This window comes from Typopeltis vanoorti, chromosome 2 (genome assembly GCF_054136105.1).
Source record: "Typopeltis vanoorti isolate ZY-2024b chromosome 2, IOZ_Tvanoo_1.0, whole genome shotgun sequence".
Lineage (NCBI taxonomy): Eukaryota > Metazoa > Arthropoda > Arachnida > Uropygi > Thelyphonidae > Typopeltis > Typopeltis vanoorti.
Genome location: NC_143550.1, coordinates 171,439,288 through 171,461,704, shown reverse-complemented (window position 1 = coordinate 171,461,704; position 22,417 = coordinate 171,439,288). Strand labels below are relative to the sequence as shown.

Here is a 22,417-nt window from a genome sequence, read left to right as displayed (position 1 = left end):
TAGTGTTTCCACATCACAATGAAAACTAGGTGACCAAATATGAGCACAGTAGTCAATGTGTAGTCTGATTAATACCTTAGGTAGAGTACTTGTCTATCTAAAGTATCCAAATTAGCCATTATCTGCATAATTTAACAAAACATACATCTTCAGTCAAGACATAGTCGTGATTGCAGATGTATATTTTGCATGATTGTCAGTCTAGTTTTGCAGATCATGTATTGGATACCACTCACAGGATCTTCTGGTAAAAAAATTAAAAAATCACCATGCTCCATCACAGTAAATTTAAAAAAGAAAGACTGTTTTTGGAATCTACAGCTGCATTCAGAAATCAACCAAATTTAAATAAATACAGATGCAAGCAAGTTCCCAAAATATGGGAAACATTAATCCTCGGAGATCCCAATTTACAATCTAGGTCTCCTACAAACATCCATAGAGGGTATAAATTAAAGATACTAAGAAATTATATGCTTGGTTTAATCCTTTATCCAAGTGTACAAACAAAGTTTGTGCTGAAGTATTTTCAGGAATTGGGGCAACTTGTATATAGAGGCTAATGACTTCACATCACTTGCCTTAGTATCCCATAATGCAAAGCACATATCCTTGCAGACATGTATAATGCTATGCATTATGGGAAGGGTCACTACCCAGACCAATTTCGACCTTTATTGAAGTCTCATCAGTGGTAGCCAGACCCAGAGGTGATACTAAGGTTGAAGTAATGCAGAAGTCATATTTCATATATGAATAGCCAAAAGGTGTCACACCTTATTATTAAAATACTCTGGATTAGAGATAGTTGTTAGAAGTTTTTCCACCTGGTTATACTATAAATTAAAGGCTACTCGTATATGAAAGTAGGACTTCTACATTACTTCAACCTTAGTATCGCTTATGGGTCTGGCTCCAACTGATGAGACCTCAGTAAAGGTCGAAACCAGTCTGGGTAGTGACCCTTTCCATAATACATAGCATCTAGGAACCATGTTTGGTTCCTAGATGCAAGGATTCTAGTTTCTGTCTATATATCCACCCACAACCTTCGACATGCAGCATGAGTGATACCCATCAAGGGCATGCCAACCATACTGCAGGATTTCAATACCTTTCATCTTCTAGGGTACAGCAGGTTTGCAGGCTGACTGCCAGTTACTGTATGGGACTGAACCAGATGGTAACATATTTTGGAGACGATGCTTTTTGTGTGGACAACATGAGACTATTTTTCTCCCAGTGCATGTTCCCTCTTCTCTTTTTCTCTTCATGTTATGATATATTAAATATATAACTAAGCCTGATAAATATACTGTATCTGCAGTTAAACTAAAAAATAAATCTCTCTCTGAAATTTAAAAAAAAAAAAATCTCATAAACAAAAACAAACCAAAAAACTTTCATCTTCACTTTACCAATTTTTGTGACATCAACAATAACTTAAATGATGTGCATCACCAGTCATCCAAAACTGATGTTCTCTTTCTGACTAAACCACAAATTTCTTCTAACTCAACCACAGTCCATCTTAACTGCCCAAATTACCCTTTATGACTCCTTCTGCCATATGGGATGTGCATTTGTGTGTTCTAATATTCTTTGCCAAAGGATGTCTAACCTATCTCTCACCTTTTTGACCTTCTGTGGCTTAGGATTTCTTTGCTGTATTTTTTCATTCATCTGCTGCCCTATCATTCTCCCAATTCTGAAAATCATTCTGACCTCTTTGACTTCATATCTCCATTTTATTCACTATTTGTGCTACTGGCAATTGCACCAAAGCTGTTGGGTGCAACTGCTGTCCTTTTGTACTACCTTCTCTATGTCACCCTAATGGTAGCATTGAATCATAATCTAAAGACAAGGCTGATGTCCTGGCTTCATTTTTCTTTTCCAACTCCTCCATAGATGTCCATGGCAAAATACCTCCTCCTTTGCCTAGAACATTGCATCTCATACTTCCTGTGACTTTGTGCCAGAAAGACATCAGAAGACTCTTGAATAATTTGGATACCATAAAGTCAGTTGGTCCTGGTAAAATCCTACCCATTGTACTCAAGAGATGTGCTCTTGAACTAATACTTCTTCATCATCATCATCTGTATACTAAACTGTATTCAGCTGGCATTCACTCTACAGCATGGAGGAAAGCCAGTACAGTCAGTTCCCAAAAATGGTGATAAATGTCTACCATCAAGCTATTGAACTATTGCTCTCACCTCAGTTTTATCCAGAGTAATGGAAAAGGTTATCAGCAGTCAACTTCTTCAACACTTGGAAAAATGCCATGGGCGTACCAAATTGTTTACAAAAGTTATAAGAAGTGTTTCACTCATTCACAGACCTGCTAAAATAATAACTGAAGTTTTTGCTTCATTAAATTTCTCATTTAGTTATCTAAGAATTTCCGATCTTAACTAGTTAAACTACCCAATTTTTTATTTTTATTTTTTATTTTTATTTTATTTTATTTTATTATTTTTTTTTTAACTGAAGACAGAATTAACTTTTAAGGTTTGGGTAACTTCTGTTGTTTTAAAATTATGACTGAAACAGCTAAGGTCATGAAACAAGTTATTATGTCAGTTAATTGAATGTGCTCTGGCCAGTTTAACTCTTTTTGTGAAGTGTTTCCATAAGAGGGAAAACCCTTCCACTTCTATATGAGACCAGCTAACTCTTCATTTACATACCCGTTATAAAGATTTTTTTCCTAGAGGTTCCAGAAAGCATACTCAATTTATTTCAAAATTTAGTCTTAATTAAACCAAAAGTTACTAATAGACAACTTCATGCATGTTTATAAAATGGGCATATTTAACTTCAATTGCTCTTGCATCTAATTGAATTATTGATTAAGCAAACATTTTTGCCAATCTATATCCACAGGAGATCTCCTGGTTTACATCACACACCTCTGAACCCATTCCATGAAAAAAGTGTGGAGAAACCTGTGCTGTTGCTCTTGATATTTCCAATACTTTTGATAGAGTCTGGCATTGAGGGCTTCTCAATAAATTACCACATGGACTGCCTTCATCTTTGTGTAATTGGATTGCCAGTGTTCTCTCAAATCGATCCCTACATGTAATGGTGTTCTCTCTTCAGAGATTTTGCTGTTAATGGCAGTGCCTCTTAGGCTGATTTAACAACCTGTTCTCATTGTCTGAAAACCCTGATAGCACTCTTCCTATTCATATGAAAAGCCTTGCAGTGCTCAAACATCTCAAGCTTCAAGATAATCTATAATAAATGCTCTGAACACAGATCTCCATAGTATCCTTGATTGGGGTGAAAACAACCTAGTAAACTTCATTACTTCCAAAGCACAGTTTTGCTTATCCCCCCCCCCCAAACTACAAACCTCTCAAACCTGATTAATTCTTCTCCTTCCTTCAGTTTGTTCTCTGGAATAGTCTTGCTCATTTAGGGTTCCTCAAGGGCTGCAACCCTCAGATGGTCAAAAAAAAAATCACCCACTGGTCCATTCGTGGTAATGACATAGTCTGTGGGTATTGCAGTATAAAATAACTGTACAGCAATACCTGAAATAGTGCAGCTAATGTGTCCAAAAATATTAAGTACTAACTGAAACAGCGCTTAGTAAAGCATTAATATAACTGGTTTCACTGTAATGCATTATTGACATCTCTTACAGACTCTCTTCATCCATATTCCCATAGTTGACCCTATATGTGAGAGGTCACATGTAGGGACATTATAGACAAGTGATTAAGGAGAAAGAAGTAATTTATTAACAAGTTTCTTGAAAAACTGGGGAAGTATATTCATTGGAAAAAAACAGTATTGGTGGAAGGCTGTTCCAAAGAGCAAAGGTAAATGGAATGAAAGGAGATGAGATGTTTGGTAAAATATGTTTGAAGTTGGACTGTATGAATGTATACTATTGGTTAGGCCAGCCTAGAGAAATTGATTTACTGCTGAGCCCTTAAATGGAGGAAGTGCTGGCTCTCTAATTCATTAATAAGTGTGTTGAACATGTGTAACAGGGCTCCATCACCTGCACTGCATCTGAGAAGAAATGTATAGACAGAAATCAGAGACTCTCCTCTGGAGATGAAATAGCAATAGTCCACTTCATGCTTCCAATAATTAGGGTGATGGTATTTCATCAGGCAATAAAAAGCAACTAGACCAGTTAGAGCTCTAGTTTTCATTTCCTCCAACACTAGGTAAGATAGGCAAGTGGTAATGCTTGTTTTGCCAGAGCCCTGTTGGTAGAAACATGATACCACAGGAAGGTGTGGTTGACTAGGAGAGGCTATATATTGCATGTCACCAGCCCCTTAATGACACAAACAAACAACCAATTGCTTGGTATCTTTAACATAATTATACCCAAGTTAAAAATACTTTCTACATTTAGATCTCCTCCTGAGATTTTTATTTAATAAGGTTAAAACACCTTATGGTAACTTGTTTTGGTAAAATACTTACAAGCTCTGCATTACTAAATCTTGGTATTTCCAGCCTGGCTTCCACTGATGAGACCTCAATAAAGGTCGAAACTGGTCTGGGTAGTGGCCTATTGCCTTTAATACAAAACATCATACATCCCCTTCTTGGAGATGTGTTTTGGCATTAAGGGTAAATATTAAGATTAGTGATCAGAGCTTGCTCCACCTTTACCACGAGTTGCCTTGGTCTTGCACTACCTGTGGGATCAGCTAGTCTTGCATCAATTGCAGGCGCAAACTTGACATTTTGTCTGTTTGCTCACTTGGGAAAAATGGAGTAAAACCAAGTTTAAAATTGCTTGGTATCTTTAACATATATATATATATATATATATATATATATATATATAAATTGGGTATAGCAACATTAATTAAAGATGATCTTAAAATTTTTCAGGATGATTTAGATAGACTGGCAGTATGAGTAAAGGAGAATGGATGTCAGTTTAATGTAGCCAACTGTAAGGTTTTGCATTTTGAGGTGAAATGATTACCAGCTGTGCACCACACTGATAGAACTATACTCCAGGATATTGATAAAGCCAGGTATTTGGGGATGTTAGTGCATAGGGAGTTCAAGTTTAGAGGGCATATTGCAGAAGTCACTAAAACAGCTCATAAGATTACTTGATTACTGAAGAACACTCTGACAAGTGGGTTGTTATACCTCTTTATAGGGTGTTGGGAAGACCCGGTCTTGACAAAATGTAATTCAATCATAAACATATGCAAATTTTTATTGCTTAGAAAAATATAATGTAGTTTGTACATTTCTTCCTCATTTTCTCTGCATTTCTGTAGCATCAAATAGCATTCTCTAAAGTTTGAGTTTGCCATATTTTAATGTTTTTCTCAATATTAAAATTTCCAGTGTTTTGCACACCTTGAACGCTCAGAAACGTAGAACATTTGAAAATGTTTTTGTAATGCTTGGAAACACATTTTGCCTTAATTTTGTAATACATTACTAATCCAATGAATGCAATGAATGACTCTTAATGTAAAATATAATCAATATAATTGCTTTTATAATGAAATTACAATAAATTCACTGTAATGTTTCATACTAATTACAAACTACATTGTATTGAAACTCACACTGTTTGAAACTGCATTATGTAATATGCAGTTTCAAACATATGTAATGGCTGACCTCATTAGTAAAATGGGTCAGCCATTTTTTTTTTGGTGTACCATTTTTTTTTTCAAGTGAAACATGAGATGATTTTTTGTTTGTTGAAACCATATGGATTATTAGTTTATTTATGTGTAGACAGATAATAAGCATATTATTATTATTACTGTACAGGCTCCTCCAAGAAGTTTAGGACCAGTCGAAGAAGGGCCTCTTCCCTGATCACACAATGCCTAAGTCTATCAAATCACTCTGAAACCATTCAGCGAAGCAAATACTGTTATGTTGAACTTGCTCACTATAATATTAGAGAGTAGGGAGAAGTTGAGAGAGCATCTATGCATGGAAGCTGAGAATGAATGCAGTCAAGAAAGGAGTGAGAGCTAGATTTTTCTCACCGAGTAGTGCTAATTGGAATGGTTTGCCTTTGAAGGTGGTGAGTGTAGGTATTGTGAATGAATTCAAGAAAAGGTATGACAGCTGGTATGTGTGATATTTGGCCTCTCTCTTGATGAGTCCCTGACTCCCTGAAGGTCTCTGGTATTAATAACTACTGAAAAATAACTCCCATAAAAGCCCACATCACTATTTCTAGAAGACATTCATTATAATAAACTTTATTATAACTAACTACTGTATTGCTTTAGTCTCTATGATTTTACTATAGTGAGAGTTAATTATATACCATGTCATCTTAAATATAATTATATACCATGTCATCTTTAATTTCACTTCATTAAGCCTCTTCCCAGTAGAGGCTTAATGAAGTGAAACAGCATTGAGAAAAAGGATAATCTCAATCACAAAGACATCTTCAGGAAGTACAATATGAGACTTGTAACACACACAAACACAGGTAATACAAACCTAAGAAACATGGATGAAATACTTATTCTAACTAGGTGAGACTCTGTCTGTGGGCATCCCCTTTAGTTGACCTGTGTTGTTGATGGCCTAGGATGTAAATTGGGATTTTAAAGTACTAGCATTTCCCATATTTTGGGAAGTTTTATGAACCAAATTATTTATTCAAGTTAGGCTGATTTTTGAGAGCAGCTGCAGATTCTAAAAAGAGCTTCTTTTAAATTTGCTGCAATGGAGCATGATGGTCTTTTTCAGTTGATTCTGTGAGCTGTATCCAAAGCATGGTCTGCAAGATCTAATTGATCATAGCCATGACCACATAAAAAATACATCTGCAGTTGTGACTCTGGTCATTTGTGGTCAGTTACATCCTGTGTTGCCAGCAGGTATCCACTGAGGGTGCCACTCCTAGTTAGGACTTTTGTCTTTCATCCACGTTTCACTTTGTTTTGTATTGCCTTTGTGTGTATATTATGTCTCATATTGTACTCTCTGAAGATATCTCTGTGACAAAATATTGGAAGAATTAAATATAATTTTTAATCCTTTCTCACTGCTGTTTCACTCCATTAATCCTCTAACATGGGGATCACCTCATCTTGTTTAAGACCATCAACAGGCCTATAATTGCTTATAAATGACATGATGTAACACATTCAGTTAATTAGTTAATTCTTTCATTTGCAATCTATTTCCTTCCCAGATTAAACTTTAAAAGAAGAAAGAAAAATAATAAATTTGAATTTGATTTGATTTCTTAATCATGAATTAGGAAAGCTACCAGTTGAAGTTATTCATACAGTTTTAGATGAATTGAAACAGCAGGGTAAGAAAATTTTTACCTTATCTGTTTTTATATGATGTGGATTGTATCAATAGTTTATAAATATTTTGTTAACTGAAATGTTCATTAATAACTCAGATGATTAAGCTGTTATTATAAATGAAAATAATGATGGTCCCATTTAATCATTATTACTACATAATAGGTTCGCAAAAAATATCACATTCCGTAGTGTCTATATATCTCTAATTTCACATTGATATGAGTCTATTCTGCAAATTATACATGAGTTTGGGATGTTTTCAAATAGTAGATTTTCTTTTTGCATGAACTAGATCTTTTGTTTGTCTTAGCATGCTAATATCAATTAGATCATGAAGGAAAAACATTGCGATCAATTGTGATGTCATAATGTTACTATGTATTTTGTCTTGACAATGTATTTATATAAGAAAATAATATGAATGTTACTTTGGAACATCGAATGTTACAGGAATACTCAAGATAATAGTATACAGTAATAAACAGATAAATTAGTAAATAATATATTATGTACAAAAAGAAAATTTTAAAAATTTATTAAGCATAGCAGTATCTACATAAAATTTATAATAAAATATGTTTGTACAAATGAATTCTTTTTTAAATAGAAAGTCTTCATGAAATTTGTCTGAGTCTGATAAGATCTGCCTGGGGTATATGGCTCAGCCAGATAAATAAAACAAATCATTGGAAAGACTTTTATTGGGATTATATTGATCAAGTGCATATAATAAACAACTAAGTTATACCAACTAGTTTCACCAACTAAGTCTGTTGGCATCTTCAGGGTACATAACTGATGTAAGGCACTAAAAAATAAAAAACTGTTACAAACCATAATCAACCGATTCCAATTATATTAAACAAAGAACAGAGTGCATACAATACATTCATAGAGCATGGATGATATCACATGTTGTTGTTGTTGTGCCAACTATAGAACGTTCCTAAATAACAAGTGATATCATCCATGCTCTATGAATGTATTGTACGCGCGCAGAGTGCATACAATACATTCATAGAGCATGGATGATATCACGTGTTGTTGTTGTTGTGCCAATTATAGAATGTTCCTAAATAACAAGTGATATCATCCACGCTCTATGAATGTATTGTACGCACTCTGTTCTTTGTTTAATATAATTGGAATCGGTTGATTATGGTTTGTAACAGTTTTTTTACTTTTTAGTGCCTTACATCAGTTATGTACCCTGAAGATGCCAACAGACTTAGTTGGTGAAACTAGTTGGTATAACTTAGTTGTTTATTATATGCACTTGATCAATATAATCCCAATAAAAGTCTTTCCAGAGCTTTTTGGTCAAGAAAATTAAACGTTTTTAAAAAAAAAATCATTCCTTTCTTGAGTGAAGTACTAGCGCTTCACAGGAATGTGACGAATGGTGAGATGTGTGTTGCATTGTTCACACATAGGTGGATCATCAGTCTACAGTAAATGCAAGTATTTAAGTTGAATGTGACCTACGGTGAGCCAAGCAAGAACAACTTCCTCTCTTCTCTTTCTGCACTGGCTAGATTGCCAGTCATTAATTGCAGGCTTAATTTAATGAAATTTATTTGTCATTGCTTCCTGCCATAATGCCTGCCATTGGATTATTAGATTTGTTCTTATAAGCTATCTGTATATGAGACCTGCAAACGATATGTAGAAAAATTATCAGCTAATCTAGCAGCTAACTAAAAATTCACTTGCATACCACAGTAATTAAATTTTAATAATATGTAGATATTTCGTCTTAAGTATCTTAAGACATCATCAGTAATTTCACATTGATATGAGTCTATTCTGCAAATTATACACGAGTTTGAATGTGGGATGTTTTCAAATAGTAGATTTTCTATTATTTTTTATGCTTAATATATTGCTTAATATATTGGGTTTTATTATTAATAATAATGAAGAGCCAAAGGCTTCAGGACACCTCTTGGCAATTCTCATAGAAGGGATGTAAATTCTGTTCGCTACAAACTTGGTATTAACTAGGTCTACCTACTCACTGATGAGACCTCAAAAAAGGTCGAAACTGGTCTGGGTAGTGACCTTCTCTCATAATGTTGAACAAAATACAGCTCCTAGGAGTTAAGTTCACATTATGGGTAAATATCAAGAATAGTGATCGGAGCTTGCTCCACCCTTTACATGAGTTGCCTCAGCTTGCACTACCTTCAAGGGTCAGGTGCTGCACTATCCAGGTATTTGCTTACGCTTGGAATCGCCGAACTTTATATAGTTTCTATATTCGGCATGAAACTCTTTGAGTTTCTTATTCAGCTAAGAAACACTATAGGATATAATATCCCTTAAATTAAAAAAAAAAATGGGTTTTATTATTTTATCTAAGTGTAAGCAAACAAAGTTTATGCCTGAAATATACTTTCAGGACTGGGTAAAGGTGGTATAAGTTCTCATCACAACTCGTGGTTCTCACCACGAGTTGCTCCAGTCCTGAAAGTATACTTCAGGTGCAAACTTTGTTTGCTTACACCTGGATAAAGGATAAAACCTAATATATAACTAGTAGCATAGCTAAGTGAAAACACTTCAATAAACTTATCTCTAATCCAGAGAAATTTAATAATAGGTGCCACCCTTTGGCAACTCGTATAGGTAAATATGACTTCTCCATTACTTCCACCTTGGTATCACCACCTCTGGGTCTGGCTCCCACAGATGAGACCTCAATAAAGGTTGAAACCGGTCTGGGTAGTGGCCCTTCCCTTAATGCATAGCATTATACATGTCTGCAAGGAGATGTGCTTTGCATTATGGGAGATACTAAGGCAAGTGATGAGAACTTATACCACCTTTACCATGAGTTGCCCCATTCCTGAAAGTATACTTCAGGCATGGGGTATACTTTAAACAAAGTATAAGCAAACTTTGTTTGCTTATACTTGGATAAAGGATAAAAACCCAATATATAATTAGTAGCATAGCCAAGTGAAAAAACTTCCATAAATATCATCAATAGAGTTATTACAAACAATACTAGGAATTACATTCAAATGAACAGTTAGTGCTTATATTGGAATTTTTCTATGCATACAGTAGCTTGTTCGAGGAATTTAAAAAAAAAAAAGCAGCTGTAATTTAAAATTAACTTAAAATATATCTGATAAATTTATTTTATACAATTGAGGATAATAATTTCCCAGAATTTTGGGATAGTGCTACATATTCTCATGTTTATATGAGGATATGTAGCAGCTGTTTTTCCATTGGATCCTATGGTTAGAGTTTTCAACTCCATGTTGTGTGAGGCCAGATTTGTGATGTGGTCTTGATGTTCAGGGATGCATTTATTTATAGATCTTCTGTAGTAAGACATCTTACAAGAACATGGAACTTAATATATGCCAGGTGGCATCATAAGTGACAGTTTGTCTTTTGGAGAAGGTAGCAAATCGTGGATCTGATTGATTGATTGGTTTTGTTAATTTTTTTTATATATTTAGTTAAGTATTTATATATTTAGTATGCTGTTGTAAATTGTTGTGTAGTTCTATATTGTATGTTTTATCGTAGTTATTGTAAATTGTTAGATAGCCTAACCTTACTTATTGTACTTGTTAAGTGATTATACCTAATATTTAATATGTATTCTCGAGCTTGTTTCTACCTTACTATCTCTATCAATTCCAATTAACTTCCAAATACTTTGTGGCCACTATTATAATTGTTCACGTGTACAAAACTCTGTATACAAAGAAATTTGCTTTAGGCTAGAGCCAAAATTCTTTGTTACAATTCTGGAATTAACTCCGTATCAGAATTTGGAAAAATGTATTTGTTGCAGTTGCGCCATCCAAATTCTTAGACAAGAGAAGCTTCTTCGCCGAGGAGTTAATTCTCAGAATGACACACTTATCGACAATCAAGCAATTAATACTTCCAATTCCAAAACCTTACATTTCTAAATTTTTTCCCTTACTGCAGTCGTAGCAATCCCCAACTATTGATTCGCTCAGGTTCTATTTTAATGAGTGGTGCATTGTGATTTCAGATCAGGCAGTTTTGTTAGGTAAAAAAAAGGTTTATTCATCACACTAATACAATACGCAATTACTAAAGGTTACTTAATTAAGCTAAATCTCTCTCTCCTACAAGTTAAGTGGGTTAAACAGACATAATCTTAACATTCCTAATCTTTCTCAACATTAGACAATATCTGCAACTAGTAAAAATCACTGACTCCTTCCTACAACACCTGACAATCCTATACAAGCATTTACCTTATTTAATTTCAAGATATACTAGGCTATGACATGCATTAGTACATTAACTCTACACTATACAATATCTCATTCTCAGACATGACACAATTTACAGGTTGGTTAGAGTCCTGTTTCAATTCATATAAGTAGAATCACTGAGCATATCTGCACATTATTGCTTTCTAACTCTTTCTAGTATACAAAGGAATTAAAAAGTTCCTACATTACCAAGTAACTGGATCTCTCTGGTCTTCTCTCTCTTCTCGGCTTGTTACCTTCTCCTATGATTTGCTGTCTTCAGAACAATCTGGCAAATATAATCACGAATCGCCTTCTCTGATGTGGGCAAAGCTGCTTTGCCTGGATCGGTCCACATGGTTTCACATGTTGTTTCGGTCTGCACTGACTTTTCTGCCGTACCGATGATTATGCTCGCACTGGATCGCTCTCTGGCCGCATAGCTGCCACTGGACATTGTTCTTCTCAACCATGCTCACATACTCCTCTTCTGGGAAATCGGAACAGGAATCCAAAGGGGAAAAAAAAGCAAAAAGCCTTGAGTTGGTGTCGCCAAGCTCTGTATATATATCCTTCCTGAGCTGTTCTCCCTACTATGTCACCTTTTCTGCCCGGCACCTAAAATTCTTGCACTCGGTACCGTTCTCTCCTCGCCGAGTTCTCGGGGAAGTCCCTATGGAGACACAGGGACTTCCCCGCGTGCAATGTAGTCTTCAAGTACATGTTCGCCTTGGGTTATGTTCATAAGCCGATTATCTCGTTGTATGTGTCGATCTAACTTATATATTTTTATAATATATAAGCTAATATATTTTTTTACTAAATTTCAACTTTTGTCAGTTTTACAGGGACACATAGCAATATAACACATTGGAGAATTTACAATTAAAAGACTATTTCGTTTTGTCATTAAATTTCACCTATACCCATATACAAGTATTCTTCTGGAAATTTTGTTACCTGTTAAATCTGAATGAAATATTTTTACAATAAATTAAACCTTTCATTCAAGATTTAACAGTTTATAGGTAGTGGTGAGTTTGTATTTCTTCATAATTTTGTCAGATGTTCCGAGATGCCTTTGATATTTGGTATAGAAGTCTTATAGGCTTCTTCTTGTCTGGGTTGATGCGAAGGGAAGTGGCTGATGATTTTTTGAGTTGTTGTTTTTGGATTGTATCCATTTAATAGGGCTGTATCTTTAATAATTTTCAATTCTTCTTTTAAAAATTCTTCAGAGAAACAAATTTATATGCTCAGGATACCAACGATTTTATGATGCCATATTTTTGAGATGTGGTGAGCCAATGAATTGTGGATGTAACGACTTGAAAAAGTTGGTTTATGATAGACAGAAGTGGAAATGGAATGATTTTGTTTTCGTTGGATGTGTGTTCATTGGATGCAAGGATGAAGGTTGTTGATCTTACCTTGAAATGAGTATAGCTCTTGTTCAGGGTGACTCCAGACTGCAAAGACATCATCAATATATCGTAGCCATATTTTTGGTTTTGGTTCAAGAGGGAAAATTCTATCTTCTAGGTGTTCCAGAAAAAGGTTGACTAAGTTTGGTGATAAGGGAGAGCCTGTCGATGTTCCTTCCTCTTGTTTATAAATTTTATCTTTCCATGTGAAGTATCCAGATGTGATAGCAAATTGGAATAATTCCACAATATTGGCTGGAAATTTTTAGGTTAACAATTCTGTTGTCTCCTTGTGAGGAATATTAGTGAAGAGAGAGAGAGAGACAATAATGTTGAAGCTTATTACCATGTCTGTTTCTGACAGTTGAATTTGTCACTGTAATTTGTCTATTCTTAATTCAGGATCTGTGTGAAAAGTGCATTTTCAGCAAAAGTGTACACACCTTTTTTTTTTCCTACTGAAAACCTGAACCCATTACTAAGAGTCCATGGTTACAATCAGTTGCTTTCTGAAATTGTCTTTCAGTTACTCTCTTGTTATAAGAGTGACAGTCAATTGTGAAGTCATCAACATATAGAGCATTGACTACAGTGGGAGGAAGCTGTTCGGTGACTGAGAGAAAATCCTTTGGGAAAATCCTCTTAATTCACTTAAATATAAAGAGTCAATAGGCTTCATTTCAGTGATATAAACATTATTTAAATTAAGGGAATATTAAATCCCACATTGTTTTAAAACCGAATAAGAAACTCAAAGATTGGAATCAAAGAGTTTCATGCCGAATATAGTATAATAAACTATAAAAGTATCGGCGACTACTAGCGTGAACTAATGCAAGTAGTCCTAGTACGTAGTACAAACTCGCAGCGATCAGAACTTTACCACCTTTGCTGCGAGTTGCCCGAGTTTGTACCACGTACTAGGACTACTTGCATTAGCACACGCTAGTAGTTGCCGATACTTTTATAGTTTATTATACTATATTCGGCATGAAACTCTTTGATTCCAATACTTGAGTTTCTTATCCTCTTAATTCTATGGCTGAGATAGCATACTTCCCACTCAGACTTAGAAGACTTGGCTAGACAGGAAGTTTTTAATAAATATAGGAAGCCGTCCTCTGAGACCTAGATTATAGAGGGCTTTTAATATGCCATATCTCCAAGCTGTGTCATAAGTTTTTTTTCATGTCTGATTTCACTGAAACCAGATGTTCTCATTTTGGGAATATATCTCATATGTGTTTCTAAATGGACCAAATGGTCTAAAGTTGAACAATGTCTACAAAAGTTATATTGGGTATTCAAGAGAAGATTATTGCTTTCTAAATACCAGAGAAGTCTGACATTAAGAACCATCTTCTCCTGTATCTTATATAGATAGCTGGTCAGAGTGATAGGTTAGTAATTGTTTGCTTCTGTTGGGTTCTTTCCTGGTTTTGGGATAGCAGTGACAATTAACTTATGCCAAGAATCTTGAAACTCTTTTTTTGTAAGTATTGTGTTATATAGTAAGAGAATTCTGGTGTTAGACAGTAAAAGGCTCTCTTTAGTTTGCCCATAATGAATGCCTGATTGTATGGTCTAGCCCATTGGTGGAAATGCATAGCCACTGTTTTTCTTGTTGCACTTTCAATAATAAAAATTCAGGAGAATATGAAGCTGTTACTGTGATTCTAGCAAAGTTTTCTCTCAAAGTGACTGTAGTAGTTTCAAGATTAGCAGCAACACATCCATTATGTTTCAAGATGGACAAATGGTGTGTTCTGTATCTGCCTTTCTTTTTTTCAGATTTTATCCCATACAATTTTTGCACTGGTTGCTTGATTAATTGATGATGTAAAGGGGATCCAAGATTGTTTTTGATTCTGGCATCCCACACAATATGCTTTGGCCAGAGCATGTTTAGAAGTTATTAAATTTAATGTGGTAGGATATCTACGAAATATATCCTATTCTATGTCTAGATTTTTTTTTTTTTTTGGTTGCTTGGCCAAGGCTTTGGATAGAGTGGAAATCAAGATGATCTTTTTGGAACTGTGGCTGTTATTGCCTGGACAATACACTCTGTTACATACTTTACTGCTTCATTGATAAATGTTTGACTGACTACTTCAGCATTAAGCATTGCAAGATGGAAAAAAGTGTGGTCCATTTTCCACATGCACCTCTGAGTAGGAGAACATGGTTTCTGTGGAGACATAGTGCAAATAACAGGCAAATAATTGCTTCCACATATGCTCTCTTAAACATTTAAATGAGCAGTGAAAAAATGACATGGCGACAGATTGTAAGATCTAGTGCAGAATTCGAGTGAGTAGGTTATATGGAAGAAGGTATTGACTGTTATTAAGAAGGGAAAGGCCAAGATTGTCGAGCATTTTCTCAATGATAAGACGCCATCCATTCATTTTGGCATTACCCCACTGAGTGTTGTGTCCATTAAAGTCATCCGTGAGAAATATGGATTGAGGTTGTCTAATTCATTCTCATTTAACTTATAACCTGGTGGTAAATAAATGGAACATACTGTTACAAGAAATCCCATGAACAGGAGTGAAATTCCTTATGGTGTGTCCTTACTAGGTTTTAAATATGCTTCCTGCAGACAGAAACAGAATGGTCTGTGTTTCTGCAGCAGTCTTGATATCATCAATATTTTTGTAAAACCCACAATAGTTCTATTGTAAAAATTTTCCTTTTGTTTTGACTCTGTAGACTTCCCTGATTGCTGAGATGTTTACCTTTGTCAGGCTTGTTTGTTGATTTAGGGAAGTATGGATGGCCAGTCCATCTCTTCCTCTGGAAAAATGTTTAATATAACATCTGAAGTATCAGGATCATTGGGTGAGATTAGTTTACATTCAGAAAAACTATTGAAAGTAACATCAGTGGATACAGAAGTATCCATTTTTTCTGTGGGATGTCTGGTGGTTTATCTTTCAGTGATATCCTTTCCATAATTTTCTTGACAAGTGTATTCTCATTGAATGGGATCATTTTTGGAGTTGTTTCAGGAGTGAGACTGTAGGTCATGTGACTGATGTGCTTCACAGAGAAGCACTCACAATCATAAAGATCAGGTATGGTGAAATTATCAGATGGTGGAATAAACATTCGAATTTGTTGATATTGTCTTAACTGTCACCTTATTAGCATACATGGCGTTCAGTATATGTATAGGGGTGGTTGCTGGCTCCTCATTGCATCCTGATATATAGTTTGTTCTGTTTTTATCTTTAGAATTTCTTTTTCATCCTTCCACCTCTGACATGCACTGGAGTATGCTGGTTCATTTCCTGACATTTGGCACATTTAGCTTTCTTTGCAGAGTAAGATTTATTATCATGCTCTTTCTACCTCTCAGGCACAGGTGGTAGAGCCATGACAGGCAGTCTGGACATGTCCATATATCTAGCATTTAAAGCATTTCAATGGAGAATGTACAGCATAACAGGACAATTGAGGTACACTATGCTTTTACAGATGTTGGAGGTTTAGATGTATCAAAAGTAAAAATGATGTTCAGAACCAGGTGACCATTCCTTATGCATCAGGATGTGCTTTATACCTGTCACTCTCTGATCTTTAAGTTCTAAACATATCTCCTCACTGGGACATCAGTCAGATGCCATTCTGATATCATTCCTCTAGAAGAGTTTAGCACTTTGATATGTTACTGGAATTGGTTTCTGACCACTGATGTTATTTTCAGTAGTTTTTCTGAGTGTTGCTGACTTGCTGTTTCTATAAAGATATCACCGGAATGTAGTTTCTTGACTGTTTGGGGGTAATCTTGCCAGTTTTTTTAAACCCTTTTGAATAAAGAAGTGTGACATTTAATGGCTTTTCACCTTTTGCATAGATAATGAGAAACGCTGGTACATTTATACTGGTGTCACATACATTTTGTTTCTTATTTCTTTTATCAAAAGATATATCTATGGTACTTGAGTACTTGGTTGAAACCTTGTGAGGGCTCCTGAAAAATTTGCAAATAAAGAATTCATGCTCAAGAGATTTTTTTTTTGGTTTGTTTGGCACCTGAGCTCCCCACCCACCACAGAGCCACACATAGATGGTTACTATCCAGCAAGCAATAAATGTGCTTGCAAGTAGAACACCGGGGTTATCCTATATGCTATACAGCACCACAGCAAGCCTTGAGCCTATCTCCATGAGGTAGGAGACACTGCAGCACTGTTGAACCTTTCATTTGAACTAAGCCCACTAGCTGATTGATCCTGGATGGACTACCTCTCTTGTTGAAGTAAAGACCAAAGTAGTACAAGGCTACCAGGATCCCCCTTTGTCACACTGCACAGTAGCAGTTTTTTTGGATCCCAGTGATGATGGTCTGAAAGACATGACAATAGAAGAACCAGGACAAGTACAGAAAAAAAGTGGGGGCCAGCACCATCACTGGAAGGTTTCCTTCACTATGAACAGGTGTCCCTCCAGGAGGAGAGGGAAGGATAAAAGAAGAGCATATATCATGAACTATTTCTGCACCATGTGTAAGTAGAATTTCTTGCACTGGAAGCTTGGGAACCTTATTTTACACTTTCCTTAGTCATCAAACAGTACTGTTTTGTTATGTACAAAGAGATGTTTTATGTAGCCATGTTAATATAGTTGTTTTTATATTATACTAGCACTGATCTGATTATCCAGTGCTGCTGCTGCTTGCATCTGTGTTCTATACAGTATGTTACAATTCAAGATAGTATTACTTGTAGTAGACTATATTATTTAGTTGTGCAGCTGAAGATTCTTCCTGCAAAACAGACAATATGGTCAGAAGAACACATGCAGTTAGCAGACATAATATACTAGCCTCATAGTCTTTTGATGCTTTGACTGTAATTCAAGTAAAATCGCAACTTGACTTATAGTTAATGCCCATTCAACAGAAAGAAACAGCTAGGCTAGTGCTGCTAAGACATTATATTTGGTCTTTTTTTTTTTTTTGCAAACTTTAACATAAAAATTTTACATGTGACAACACCAACACAATCAGTGTTTATTTATTTTGGTGGTGGTGATGAGATTTGTCACCACCCAGAGATCACAGACATCAGTGTCTACCTTTGGGATTCAAATCTATTGCCTCACAGCTGGAAAGGGAAAGTGCTGTTTAATAATTTGTTCACATATTTTTCTTTTGTAGTCTACTTAATTGGTTTTCATAACCTAACCATGGTCATCATATTATCCATTCCTGTTTCTTTTTCTGTAGTGATAATTTTTTTTGCCTAAAAGGATTAGATTAGAGGAAAATAATTAAATATAATTTAATGTGCTATAGTATTGATTGATAGGTAAATTCCAGTAGAGTTATGGACAAATTTCAAAATCAGGAATTGTACAATGAAACTTATTTCTGCCTGAGGTCTCACAGAGAGTTCTCCTATGGAAGAATTTTTCAAGAAGGCATCTGATATAAGGAAAATGGAAAAGTTGGTCCTTGTTTGATATCTAAACAGCAGGACAGGAAATAAATCTCAGGTATATAGAAATGTGTTAAGAAAATTTGGAGAAAAAGGCAAAGTTAATAATAATGGTAAGTGCCAGCTGGATTTCTGTTTACAAACTGATTAGTCAGCATGAACACCATGATTCAGCATAAAGATATTTATGGAGTATATGATGATTTTCATTCAGATTGCACCACATTTTATTTTATTTTTTAACATTAGATGACATGTAAAGAGGGTAAGACAGTTCCACTGCATAAAGGTTTTTTTTATTTTTATTTATTTATTTTTTTTTTTTATTTTTTTATGTTGGGCTCATATACGAGAGGTTGGCTGGTCAACCTATAGTACATTAGTACCGTATATGGGTAGTGGGTTGGGAAGGGAGAAACTTGTTTACATTTGATTTAAAACCCTGTATGTTGTATTCCGGGAAATATGTCAGGGGACTATTCCACAGTACCGCAGCAGCAGGGATGAAGGAGGAGGAAAAGAAACTTTCTCTGTGGATTTCAAGGTGTACTGTGAAAGGATGTTGGGCGGCAGCTGTACGTGTTTCAATGGGCTTAGTACAGAGTGGGGGAATTACTGATGCTGTTTCAGATGAACATTTTCCATGGAAATATTTATAGAATATACAAGTCCCATAGACCAAGCATCTATGTGAAAGTGAGGGGAACGAGTTGGTGAGAGATGGGTCATTTATCAGTTTAATTGCTCTCCTCTGTATTGAGTCAAGCATATTGAGGGAGCTTTTTAGGAACCCCACTCCAAATGTGAGAGCAGTATTCAATAGCTGGGTGGATTTGTGATTTGTATAATGTTAACAGCTGTTTATAAGTAGCATCTTGAGGGAAAGAGAAAACCTAGTTTTTTGGAAGCTGAGGATGCAATGGTTGTGATGTGTTTATGCCAGGAGACTTGATGTCAGGGTAATTCTGAGAAGAGAAATCTCATCTTGTCTGGGAATTTGAGTGTTATCAAAAACAATGTTGGGGGAAAATGGTTCTTTTTTGTGAGAAATAAGACAGAACTGGGTTTTACTAGCGTTGAAGTTGACGAGGTTATCTGAGCCCCATTGGAGGATGGCTTAGAGATCAGAATTAAGAGCAGTGGTGGTTGATGTTCTCTGAGTCGAAATGAGTTGTGTAGAGTAGGGTTTGTCAAATGAGAATGAGGAGTATAATGTGCTGTCGTCTGCAAAACTGTGTATTGGGTTAGCCGTCAACTGAAGTAGGTCATTGATATATATAGAAGGAAAAGGGTCGGCGAGAGAACCGAACCTTATGGGACCCCAGCATTAATTGGATGGTGAGAGGATAAGAAGCCATCTACCATCACACAATATTCGTCCAGACAGGAAGCTGGCAATCCATCTGCAGAAGTCCTGAGATAGTCCAAATGATGTGAGTTTGCTTATTAAGCCTTTGTGCCAGACCTGGCCAAAGGCTTTAGAGATATCAAGTGCAACCACTTGGGATTCGCCGAATTTCTCCATAACATTTGTTGTCCAGTGATGGGTGATGTATGAGAGTAGATCTCCTGTTGATCGGTTTCGACGGAATCCGTACTAGTGGTCACTTAATAGTTGGGTATCTTCGAGGTATAGCAGGAGCAGGATTTGAGAGTGTATGGTTTTTTCCATCACTTTAGATAGGACTGAAGTGAGTGAGATAGGGCAGTAGTGAGATGGTAGTAATTTATCACCCTTTTTAGGGTTGAATGTGGGCCAGTTTACACACACACACACACACACACACACACACACACACACACACACACACACACACACACACACACACACACACACACACACCAGTGGAGTAAGAGAGTGTGTATACAAATGGCATAGGATAGGAGTCAGTTCTGTTGCGCAGATCCTGAAGACAATTGGAGGAATGTCATCAGGGCCAGGAGACTTTTTTGTTTCTAATTTAGACAACAGGTTTATGATATCTTTTTGGCAAAAGGATACAGGAGGCATTGCATGTTGGGCAGTTGGAATGACTGGAGGGCATTTGCCATTGTCAGTTATGTGTGCATTGGAGGCAAAGTGTGAGGCCAGGAGATTAGCTTTTTCAGTGGGTGATGTTGCAATTGAGCCATCTGGGTATGATAGAGGTGGGAGTAGTGTAGGGCAAAAGTTATGACCAATTGCCTTGGCAAGAGACCAAAAGGCATGACTGCCATTTGGGCAGACTGCAAGCTTCCTGCTTTTTGCCCGTTCAAATTCTGTTTTAGAAGCATTGATAATTTTCTTGCATCTGTTTTGGGCTTCAGTATAGGCATTGAAGGAGGATGGGGCTCATGATTTGAGCCAGTTATGGTATGCCTGTTTTTTCATTTGTACCACATTGGCATATCTTTTGGAGAACCAGGGTTTAGTTTGAGGATGGCGGTTCCGAGTAATGTGGGGAATGTATGTTTTCATGGCAGTAGAGATTACTTTGGTGATACGTTCGGTGCATATGTTTGGACTGGAAGACCGGAAACAATAATCCAACCAGGAATGAAGCATAGTAGTCTCAGAGGCTGTCCCATTTGGCACTGTTATAATGCCAAATTACTCTTGTGTGGGAGTGACTGTAAGCATTGTTGCATGGTGGGGGGGGGGGGATGAGCACTAGGTTGTGGTCAGAATTACCCAGGGGGCTCACTACATTCACTACATATTTGGAGGGGTCATTAGTAAGGAAGAGATCTAGGATATTTGGGGAGTGATTCGGGTTATCTGGTATTCTGGTCAGCTTTTGAGCAATTTGTGTAAGGTCATTAGTGATGGCAAATGTTTCAGCATCTCTGCCTGCAGGATCTGTACAACTGGAAGAGGATAGCCAATTGGTGTTATGGACATTAAAGTCACCCAGGAGGATGATTTCATTGTTATTAAAGTGTGACTGGAGAAAATCAACTTTTAGGGAGAAGAAATGAAAGAGCTCAGAATGATTGGTGGTATTAGGAGAGCGATAGAGACAGCAGATGAATTTGATTTAGTGGGGGAATAATAGCTTTAGCCAAAGAAGGTCGTTGGGCGATTCTTGGTTACGTGTTCTCTGGCAGGGTATGTCAGAGCGGATATATGCACAGATGCCTCCCTTGGGTCGAAAGGAGTTAAATAATGTATAGTTAGGGAAGTTGAGATGAATAGTACTGGGGAAAGGTGAGATTTCAGTTTCTGTTAAAAAGAGTAGGTGGGGTTTGACAGACTGCAGATGGTGGTGGATGCTATTAAGGTTGGAATTGAGGCTACGAATGTTGGTGAAGTGGATATGCAAAGTTCTGTGAGGCATAGATTTGACCACAAGGGTCTTGCATGTTTCTTATGCAGTGGCATCACTTGGTTTTTGCACTAGTTTGGTTTGTTTGTAGTCTATCATCCAACTGTTGTCTTCTTGGCGTTTTTCTTCTAGTTGTCTTTGTCCTCTCTGGACAAAGGTTAATCAGGTCGGGCACATATGCTCGACTGAGGACAAATGTCCTTTAGCTTGTTGTTTATCGCCGTTCTAAATTTGGATGTGTTTGTTGGTGTGTCACAGGTCACTCTCACAAGACATGGAAAGTTCGTTCCATCCTTTCTTTTGTTTATTGGTCTGAAACAATGGCATTTAACGATATTTTTGGAATCAAAATTGCATTCTCCTGCTAGTTTGCCAACGTCTTCTTTTAAGGATTCGTTGTTTTCCATCGGAAAGTTCAGGATAATGCCGTTGAGTCTCCTATTTTCAGCCTCGTGCGGTGAGTCATGTACCATAGTTGCGATTAGTTCACGAAGTTCGTTAGCTGGTACGGGTGTACTTGCGATCAGTCGCTGGTCATCGAGTATCTCGAACTTAGTTTCCAACTTCGGTTTCACAGTTGCGGCACTTCGTGATGTGATTTGTTGGCGATTAGTGACTCTACGCTGACAGGACTGGAGGTAATCTTCTGTTGTTGGGCTTTATTGCTGCCATCTTTAC

General features: G+C 36.4%; 1 protein-coding gene across 1 annotated transcript in view; it reads left to right on the top strand.

Annotated features, from left to right (window-relative positions):
• Positions 1–22,417, top strand: part of Vps25 (vacuolar protein sorting 25) — an 80,872-nt gene that overhangs the window by 24,630 nt on the left and 33,825 nt on the right. Inside the window, exon 3 of the mRNA XM_090409598.1 lies at positions 7,253–7,306. Coding sequence (XP_090265724.1) covers positions 7,253–7,306 — 54 coding nt within the window. The remainder of the gene's footprint in view (positions 1–7,252; positions 7,307–22,417) is intronic.